The sequence below is a fragment of the Mizuhopecten yessoensis genome, unplaced genomic scaffold (genome assembly GCF_002113885.1).
Source record: "Mizuhopecten yessoensis strain PY_sf001 unplaced genomic scaffold, ASM211388v2 scaffold2641, whole genome shotgun sequence".
Lineage (NCBI taxonomy): Eukaryota > Metazoa > Mollusca > Bivalvia > Pectinida > Pectinidae > Mizuhopecten > Mizuhopecten yessoensis.
The window spans coordinates 112,081-123,299 of NW_018404647.1; the positions used below are offsets into that span (position 1 = coordinate 112,081).

At 33.9% G+C, this 11,219-nt stretch overlaps 1 protein-coding gene across 1 annotated transcript; it reads right to left on the minus strand.

The window, feature by feature from the left end:
- Positions 1-730: 730 nt before the first annotated feature.
- LOC110446197 (arylsulfatase B-like) lies at positions 731-10,553 on the minus strand. The gene is made up of 14 exons (XM_021491225.1): positions 10,394-10,553; positions 8,461-8,572; positions 7,451-7,502; positions 6,931-7,034; positions 6,630-6,736; positions 6,005-6,069; positions 5,618-5,719; positions 4,874-4,937; positions 4,573-4,670; positions 3,208-3,344; positions 2,802-2,860; positions 2,214-2,337; positions 1,658-1,803; positions 731-1,207 (listed from the first exon to the last, which is right to left on the minus strand). The coding sequence occupies exons 1-14, from the start codon at positions 10,500-10,502 to the stop codon at positions 1,035-1,037; spliced, it is 1,452 nt and encodes a 483-aa protein (XP_021346900.1). The 5' UTR covers positions 10,503-10,553; the 3' UTR covers positions 731-1,034.
- Positions 10,554-11,219: the final 666 nt, after the last annotated feature.

The window sequence follows — 11,219 nt, forward strand, 5'->3', positions numbered from 1 at the left end:
GGTTAAATCGAATATATCCCCACTTTTGCCTGACTGTGTTTTCGTCCTGTGTGTTAGTCTGGGAACTAGAACACACCTATACTCGGGTGTTTCCGCCGAGCCAATCAGGCGAGAGGTGGGCGGAGCTTGTTACCGAACTCGGAAGCGACATTATATATATATATATATATATATATATATAATGTCTCGAACCCGACATCATTTGGTTTCTCGAACACACGGTACTCTAAATGCTAGCGTTTGTTTGTAAACATTGACATGAGGTTTGCGGAAAGAAGTCCGCCAATATTTACATTTATTCATACGCGGTGAACTGGGTTACGTTCTACACTCTAGTTATTGAGAAATAAACAGACTTGCTCACACTTAGGTTATCGATTCAGAAACAGTGGCAATTGTAAATATTCTTATTAAATATCACGCATAGCTTCTATAACAAATAGGGATCAAAATATGAATCATGTAACTATAGACTATTGAATTAGTAAGAACAGTAAGTGTCTGCTTTGTTGAATATATGGACACAATTATTAATTGATAGTCAATATACAGTTTCTAATATTAATAGCTTTATAAGATATTAATAAATAGTGTTAGGAGCTTAAGGGAAGTTATTACGATATTCATCGACTGAAGAAGACGTCGATATGATAACGGTATATGAAGATTTTAACTTTCCAAAGCAAATCCATCGAAGTGTTAATGAAACAAAATGTACAGCNGGGGGGGGGGGGGGGGGGGGGAGTAGGGGTATTATTATAAACGTGAACCATAACGATCGGAAATGTTTGCCTGAAAGAAACTATATTTGAAAATAGACGATTGATGCGTACTAGTGATTTCTCAAAGAGAAAAGAAAATATATACTGAGAGAAAACGAATGGTGTTGATATAAATGTAAAAGCGATGGTGAAAGTAAAGAGTTATAAATCCGCATACTGCTCTGGCATGTGTTCAAAAGACTGGTCCTACGTAACTAACTTTTTACTGTCACACTGTATCGGTATGTGATAAAACAAAATTCTCATACAGTTTCAACACCATCCGGGAGACCAGTAGCCATTGTAATTGAGGGGATTGGCTGCGGCGGAATCTTTTGGGAAATTTGCTGGCACCATCTGAGCATGATATTCCGCCATCCGTGACCTCAGCTTCTCAACTACATGAGGCAGTTCTTCTGACAAATCATAATACTCATTCGGATCGTCTGTAATTAAACATAAAATAAGTCAATCAAACACTTACTAATATGCAAACACAATGCAATATTTCATATACACTTTCGCTTTTATATGCACCAAAACCACGACATAATGACTTTATTGGTTTTATTTACCAGATAGCTTTTATATTTCATATTTCAAGATCATCTTTTCCGCTTCCCTTATTTCAGCTTTACATCTCTCCTTTTTATTTACTGCAAAAATGCTATGACTATGGCGACTTTCCCTCGGCAAGTAATAACAGTAAGATGAGACTTTTTAAATATTACACAAAAAATCACCTGACGTTACACAGCAAATGAACTTATTCTCCATGACACAATTACAATAGCTGTTAATTGACTATGTAATATATCATTTAGAAATGCATGCAAATATTTTTGTGGTAAATAATTGTCCTTCATTTTCCCAATTATTAACTTTTCTATTATTACCTTTCAGGTTGAACAACTGTGTTTTATTGTTCTCCTTCCCGTCAAAAGGTACTTCCCTGATTTTAACAGCGTTCGTGTTTGTTGGGGTTGGGTACCAGCCAGGGTAGAGACCGGGGTAGCCAACGACTAGCTTATAGTCTCCCATTCTGAAGGTAGAAAGTGAATCTACTAAACAGCAAGATCAGTCTATTTTATCTTCAACGGAAATATTATTTAGTATTATATTGTATTTTGAAGGAGTAAAAACAAAACGCTGTAAATGTACATGTGCCAACTCTCCCTCGCTGTATCAAGATACATATTTTGATGGATCGCACCTGCAATTACTGCATTAGTATACAGAACAACCCCATTCAGTCTACCCACTTTTTACCAGCTGAATAGTTGCAATGCAATTGTCTTCAATATTTCGAAAGGTTTGAATTACATTATAGAACTTGTTACCTGAAACACTGACTGGATAGCACTAAAACAGGACGAGGAAAACAAGATAAACTAGGCAATACTATCCATGTTTCGTGTAACACCTTTTTGATTCACATATATTAAGTATTACCTGATCGCTGCATGCCCATTCTGATAGGGAGCTAAGTCATCTAGGTTATATATAAACTCTGTTCTTGGGGACGAACCATTACTCTTTAAGTTCTCCCATTGGCTGATACCGTCAATGCCTGAATCTGTGAAACACGTTCATCAACATGTTACAAAATATATTGTTTATTTACAAGTTAAACAACCATGAAACAAATACATTATTTACGTATAATGATAACTTATGTCAATTTTGATGCAAAGTTTACGTTTAAGGCAACAAACGATTATGGTTAAACATTGTTACCTATAAGGCAACTACAGCTATTCTGATAAGTTGTTTTGTTGTAATAAAACTAATGAAAAAGTTATTATATATTTTTTTCGAATGAAACTGGAAATTATTCATTTTCTAAAGACAAAATTACATTTTTACGACTGAATGTATACAGTCCATCTGGAAGTCGACATCAGAGGCTTATAAATAGCAATGTAAAGCTAAAGAATTTTCAGCTTCTGTTACTCATATAATATTTCAGATACCACGCCATGTAAGATATCACATGATACATAGCATGATGCAAGATATCTCTTTGTTATTCTTCCTTACCTGGTTCTCCTCCAGCAGCTGACAAAATAGTCGGATTCCAATCGACTGCATGCATCATTCTGAATACAAACATAACAAACAGTGACAACGGTGTTCTGTTTGTTGTTCGAAAGGGCACATAAAAGGTAAGGGGAGGCTGCAGTATGTTCCTATAAAGGAATGGTGTTGGTCGAATCACTAGCTTCAAGGCTTGCTTACGGTGTTAAACATAACAGCAGTTGGTTGTGGTTTCTAATTGAAATACATATATTAACATAATTATTAAAAAGTCTGATATACAGATAAGGAAATGGCTGATACTGCTCCAGAGGCGGGTAATGGTTAAAACTCATATGTTGTGCGTCCATGTACGATTGTTTATTTAAGAATGAAATTGAACAAACAGATGTTCTAAATGGAATCAAACCCGTCATATGTATATCCTGATTTTTTCAGTCCAGCTCCATGAACGAACGACGTTACCCTGGTTCCGCCTTCATATATTGTAATTTTAGAGCCTCTCAATGGAAAGTTGTTACCATATAAGGATGGCCAACCACCATTCTGTAAACAAACAAATATCGCATTACGCATTCGCATTAGTCGTTACATTTACAAGATATAGTGAGTACCCCTTTTATCTATTAGATTTAGTACATAGTTGTTTACTTTATATACAATGTTTATGACATTTTGAATATAATTATACTTGTTTATTTTATGTAGAAGGAAGAGAACATATCTTATTTATTATCGTCATTTTATTTTTCTGTATATACTTTATACTTTACATGTATGCTATACTCCCTGACTGTACAAGCAAAACAAAGTCGGATACAGTAGATGTCTGGTGATTAACGTATATAACTCATCTCAGATATTTGTAATATTACACATGATCTGGTTTTCCTTGATTCAAAATGACTAATCATTTGTCATGGGTTCGCCGATTGACCCAAAGTCTAGCTTTTTGTCTTGCACGTGACTAAGTCTACCTAGTGTTTCGAAATTAAGATCCAGACATTTCTATGTAAGAACATTTGTTAGATATTGGATTCCTGTTTTCCTAAAATATTTATTTTGTTATTTTTTCATGTTAAAAAGGTGTATTTTTGTTTAAATAGTAATAAATAAAGAATGTTTGTGAATTCACTGATAATGTTTTAGTCATATAAAACATTTACCTCATTCACTTTATTTGAATATCGAATACTACGTGTTATCTAATGACATGGTCGAGTTTAGATACAAACTGAATATATTATACAACAACTAAAAAACAAGTCTATTAAACTGATTCTATTACACACGTTAGAAACTTAAATTACAAAAACATTAAATATTTCCTCCACAAATACTAAAATAAGTATAAAAACACGAAAGAAAGATCGAAAACATAAATCCATACCTAAAACTTGGATACTTCATAATTAGGACATAAAACGTCCAAAAAGGGGAAAAACCAAAAAAGAAAAAGGGGGAAAAAAACCCAAAAATATTGTAAAAACATCATTTTTTTCCCTCAACAAATACTAAATCAGTATATAAACACAATAGAGAAATCGAAAACGTGCATCTATACTAAAACCTGGATAACTTCACAAAAAGACCATAAAATGAAAAAAAAAGTGTGTGTATGTGTGTGTGGTGGTGGGGGGGGGGGGGGGAGTAAAAGATTAAGGGAAAAGGCACAAAATTTCAATATAACTCACTCTCATCTTACTTAATTATTGTTGCAATCGCATGTGTGTGTTTTATGTTCATCTTTCAGATATCTGGTTTCATAACTTACGTCAGAGGTAAATATGATGAGTGTGTCATTGTAAAGATCATAGTCTTTCAAAGCCTGTGTGACGTTTCCAATAGCGTCATCCATGGCGGTCACCATTCCTAAAACAAAATCAAAAGCGTCAAAAATGAAGTTATTTATATCTTATTAACATATCCTCTTATTCTTCCTATTGTCCTTCTGATATACGGCAACATCGTTACGATGAAATAAACCCTTTGGAAGAAGTATTCTCATATATTAGTATGGCGTTTAGATAACGATATATTAGTGAATCCTTATGTTATAAATAAATAAAAGTTACCTGAAAATTGCCTTCTTCCTTTATTTTGTATGTGTTTGTACATGTTCTCGTACTCAACCGGAACCTGTGTAAGGAAACAACTCGTTAGTGCTTGTACATTAATATATCAGGACATGAAATCAAGATACCCAGGCCTTTATATCGAGATATGGGGAGGAAATAATGAAAAATCTTCAAAATACAGGTGGATGTGTGATTTATATATTGTAGTTAGTTATTTGACTTAGAACATGTGGGGATTTCAAATGATACATGATACCCTTTACTGGATTACCACATAAGTCTCGATTCCAAACATGATCGGATAAAACTTATCAAGCTCAGATGTAAATGAACTTAGTCAACATCTGTACTATAAGAAAATAATGGCAAGTCAATCTACCATTTAATAGCTAAATGACAACTATGATATACTTTGAAACATATCTCAAAAACTTACTGGAAAGGTATTGGGTCATCTGCCCGACCAATATCTTCCCACATTAACACTTTACACTGTTCCATTAAGTCCAACCAAAGTGCTTAATATTAGTTCGAAAGTATTAATTAAGTACTTTATAAAAGTTGGACAATAAATAAAATGAAAGTTCTCTATTGCATTTAAATACATATTGAATATATATGGATGTATCATAAATTAATGGAATGAAGTTATCTCTTTTCATTGAAAGATACAGAGATACATCTGATACTTTGGCTATTAAATGTTGCGTTGGCTTGCCATTACAGCATATCGACTAGTACCATGATAGGTTCATGGACGGACTGGAACGGTAGGTACAAGAAGAACGGCTGGCTAGCATTGTGTTTTGACATAAGCTCCCTTGCCCTTGCACTGTACTGAAACTAAGAAACGACATTAATCATGACAGTGAAATATTTTCTATGATCAATGCTTATTTTAATTGTAACACTTTTAAAATAGCATAATACTTTTCCCTTAAATAGTAAGTTTCCTTCTTCTTTTGCGAAAGTTTAATCAATTTTGCTATAATCATCATTAGTATGTAAATAAATTGAAGAACAATAATAGTCATATGAGATGTTCAAGTACGTAGCACGTACAATGAATGACATTTGGATATTTCTATTTCCTATAATATATTTATGTATCATACAAACAGCCCTTACAGTGGAATACGTCCCTTTTCCTGGGTTCAGAGTTTCCTTGTTATTTCTAAAGTCGAACCCAGCACCTGCAATACAAATCGCTCCCCATTTTAGAAAAATGATAGTTTGTGTAAGACTTTACGAGTTAAGTATACGCTTCAATAGCTATATAATACAAAAACAACGAGACAAGTTAGGAAACGACTTGACATTGCATATTATATAACGCAATTAGTTTTGGATATGTTAATAACATTATATTTGGAAGTGGATGACTGTCAAAAATACATGTATCTTCTAGCTGGCTTATATCAAAAATATTCTGCTAAACAAAAAAAACTGTAACCTTCTGCAATTTGGGTATCTTATTTAATTTCACCGTAGTGTCCTTTTTTTGTTGTATTTTCTTCCGTCTCCATTTAGTGTACCCGTAAAATAACTGTATATCAGTTTATGGGTTCCATTTTGCTTGAAGTTTGCAATAATAAAACTGCAAATATATAGTCAGGTGTTGTTCCATAAATATTTCGTCAATACCTATATTTGTCAATTTTTCCACTGACGGAGAGTATTTAATTACCAAAGTTTTGCTCTTTGGAACATCGGACCGTTAAACCAACTGGACCAGCAATCATTTGGAACTTACCATTTTTCTTGATATAATAGTCCTCTCGTCCTGTCAGATAGCCGTAGTGAGAGTCAAATCCTCGAAATGTTGGCGTGCATTCCCACTTACACAAACCCAGATGCCATCTATCCAAATTAATCATTAATATCATTTTACACATTTATCTGACTAAGGGAGGTATATTTTTACCTATAATATCAGATGTACAAGTTAATTGTGGGAACAACAAATGCGTATAACGAAATACGAAATCAGACTCGTTTTGGCCAAAAACATTTTCCATCTCATTATCACAGTATACCAGTGTCTAATGACTTACTTCCCAATCATGTGAGTAGCATATCCAAGTTTCTGAAGCTTCTGTGGTAGGAACGTGAGGTTTTCTGGAGCACACACAGCTTGTTCCGGCTTTATAACTAAATGCTTAATCAGAAAAATAACGCTATGCATTAATATAGATATATTTTACATGCAATATCCAAAAAGCGACATCTATTTTCGTTACTGTGTTACTACATTTTCATTTACAAAAACGTATATCTGATGTTGATATGAATCTTTAATATGTCTTTTGACAGTATCACATTTTCACCATGTTATCTACGAGTACAAAAAAAGATTATAATGGACGAAGTAAAACGTTTTCAATCAGCATATCTCAAAACCGTTAACAGAGAAGGCGGGAAGTTACTATGAAGAAAGGGAAAGTTAGTGATCGACTAACGCATTACCTGAATAAAGACGTTCAAAGTCGGACAAAAAAGAATGTTGTAGGTACGTTTGTCAGCTGACAACAGAGGCTTTGTTCATGAACACAAGCAACAGGATTATACTTTTACCTGTAGTCCAGCTTTGAAGGGATACACCCCTGTCATAAAGGCATTTCGAGATCTGTAATGGAATGAAAAAAAGAATATGTCACTTCTTGCCCTTAAGTTCATGTTTTAAATGTAGAAATACATGAGGCACATTGAAAATTAATTACTGATGGATTTGTTTTTGTCACAGCAAAACCATCAAGGGTTGCCTGTTATTATGGACTAAAGATGGCTAAATGAATTACTACGAGAACGACACATGGGAGAAACTTATCCTGTTCTGTTACACTATTACTTCGATGGGTTGTTAAGCTGTAGTATGTCTGAGTAATTTATATGCATATATGAGTCTAATAAGAACTAGATACCCGTATTTCGTCATGTCTAATAAATGCATGGCTCAATACCCGTACGCTAAATCAAAGCTTACTGAAATAAGTTATATAAAGTGATTTCTCTTGAAAAGCAAAAATTCCTTTTTCTTGTTTATAGATTTATCACAACATGTTTGTTACTCACAAAATGACCATAAAATTCACATTTTTCTAATACTGACATGTGATACGAGATATTTCTCTTTTTCGTGTTGTGACATTAGCCTGCAGTATACCAAAGTTGTCAGATTGCTATAAAATGTGTGATAAACATGATGACTTAAGCTTGCTTATTTACGATAGTTAACGTCACTTTCTGTAATATAAGCAAGCTAACCTCCTCCTCTGCTTATAACGTATATATGTCACAGTTGATTCACCATCCCTAAGTATGCCCCATTTTATGCGTTCAGTTAACCAGTAAAATTCTTCGGCAGTTCTTTGGTCCTCATTTTAAAGCTCTGATGTATTCCTCGTGTTATGAAACATTTTTTTTTCTAAATCCCATCACCTCACATCCCCCTTTTGGGTTTTTTTCTTTTACTAAAAGACCCTGACAAAATGAAGTGTTTTCGCTGACTCCTTCTCTATAACTGGTTATGTAAAAGATAATTGTGCATTTACGATAGGTAAACCAACGTCTGTAAATACACTCACGGTGTACACACAGGTTGTACGTAAGCTTGGTCCAGAATAACACCTTCTCTCGCGAGTCTGTCTATATTTGGAGTCAATATATAGGGATTGCGGAACCCTACATCATTCCAGCCTGAAAATAATTAAATAAAAATTATATTTAAAAATATTGAACGATTCACTCTAAAGATAATAATCTATCATTCATTTAAGCTTTGCACTGGCTTCATTTCAATATTGTTTATGTCATTGCTACATGTACAACAATGACAATACATACACGTACAGCACGTACATTGGTACCTGTGACTGTCCTTGGCTAGACCTATTACAAATTGCTGTTGTTTCCCGAAGCGTTAACAAACATGTTTTATAATTATATAAACGTTATGTTGAGATGAGATGGTTGATTATGAATTAGTACCTGCTATCTGATTGCTCTGTCACATTATAAGGTGCTAATTTCTAAGGTTAAGTAAACATTTTACAGTCCTGTATTGTCCTTTTCGTTTACGAAGAACTCATCAGTGGTTCTAAAGATCAATAGAAAGAAATCCTGTATAAAGTGTTTTGAAACAATATGCTAAAAACAAAGAAGGGAGAAATGAGTTGATTAAATAACTTATAACCTTACAAGATAATTTTGGCAACAACCTATGATTCAATCTTAAAATGAAGAATGAAACAAGCATTAACGTGTGAAAGGTTGTTAAGGTATCAAAGCGCCCGTCTATATATTTATCATTTCATTTGTTAATTTTTTAACATAGATACAAAACGGGTATTTTCAATTTCACACTCTCTCATAGATGATTTATATTCATATTATTTTAGAAAACACATCGTTGAATTGTTGCGTCATAATTGACATGGGTAAAAATTGTTAGTGTTTTGTGCAATAAGTTTATATCCATGGAGGTCTGTATACAGATCGCCCTACTACATATGTACACGACTTCAGCAGGTACTATAATTACATTCATGTCTTACCACATAACAATAAGTTAGACATGGATCATTAAATCATTAAAGCGGCACATTTTGTCTCTTTTACCGCTCCACTGAAAGACATTCGTGAAAGAGTATGCGTGTTTAACAGGCCATGGGAAGATAACACAAGTTTTTATTTAAAAACATCCTATTTTTATAGCATACCAGGTATTTATTCGTCAGAACATTGCTTCACATACCACAGTATAACGTGTTATGACTCGTGAATTACTCGACGAAAATCCTTATTGTGTTGAGGTATTTATTTCAGTTGTCACAAAATGAAGAATTGAATAGACTGAAATTGTGTACCTTGTCTTTCATTCACCCGATACTAGCTGCACCTGAAACTAGGGGACAAGCGATACACATATATATGTATGTGTTCGTGACAACCCAGTGAATACCAGACAGGAACATCATCAACAGCTTGAAAGACGCTTCTATGATTTTCTTTACTAGCGTTTTAATGTCTCTGAAATTGCCACATACACGTTTGTTTGTGTCCAATTTCATATCTAAGGTATAATCTCGCCATCTTTAGTTAATGAATTAGCTGTTGAGTAAAGTATACCCTGAGGAACCATCTAATGACAGGATAGCTAACTAGCTCTATGTCCTACTCATAATATTTTGTTCAACGCATTGATGCATGTCGATCCCTTACTTTTAGATGTGTACACAGCCACATCTCTCTCTCTTACACATACTTGCGGAAGTTGTATTGATTTATACGAGGTTGGGGTAGCGAGTTTGTCCTTCAAGTATGTACTACAACGTATATGCATGTGGACATAATATTTTAGCAATCCTGCATCGCATGCAACACATGTACACAATACCGCATACTTGTTTATTCTTTGTTGGTAGGTAAATATAAAGTAAATCAGTCGTGCAAATACAGAAAATGCTACCTATTATGTAAGCTATGCATAGTCACAAGTTAACTTCTTTATGTACTCACCTAGATCATCAGCGACAATGAACACGATGTGAGGCGACTTGGTATGCACTTCTGTAAATTTTAGATAAAACAACAAACACCCGATCACGAGACTGAACACAGATGCCATGTTGCTTTATAAATATATGTGTTGAGTGGGTAGACACTGCAGCCTTCACAGTGGCCCTCAACTACTAATAAATATACGGATATACGGTGCGCCGGAACCGAAAAGAGAAGGAACGGTTTGAATTTAGGCAAATAATTGTTTTGAAATGTCTGTTTTGTTTATTTAATTCGGGATTTACGGCCTCGCAATAGCTTTGGCGGTGTTCACAGGTTATAAAACCAATTACGGGCCAATTTACATCGATACGTATGTATTTTTGTAAAAACATGGAAAGACTGACTTTGACAATAAATAATCATTTATTTATATTGGATGAACTTATGTACTTATTTATTACAAGTATGTAAAAAAAACTTTTAGTATAAAGAGGATGATAGTGTCCTCATGATCAATTGTTCAGTCGACATTACTGTTATCTGAACTTCCTTATGAAGCTGATCTTTTACTTAGACATAAAGAATAGATAATTGATAGTTGTTTGCTGTTTTGATATCACCTCAAAAATTGATGAGTTATCGTTAAACAACCGTAAATTTGAAAAATACCTTCATCCATTTCCATCTTTTATCCTTTACTGAAAATAAATATACCATTGACCGTGGACAGTAATTTTTTGAAAACATTTTAAAATATCCCTTTTTTCTATGTTTTTGAACACGTTTAACCACTTTACCAGTTTTCATTCTTTTGACCTTTAGCATCCCTGATGAGTCTTAA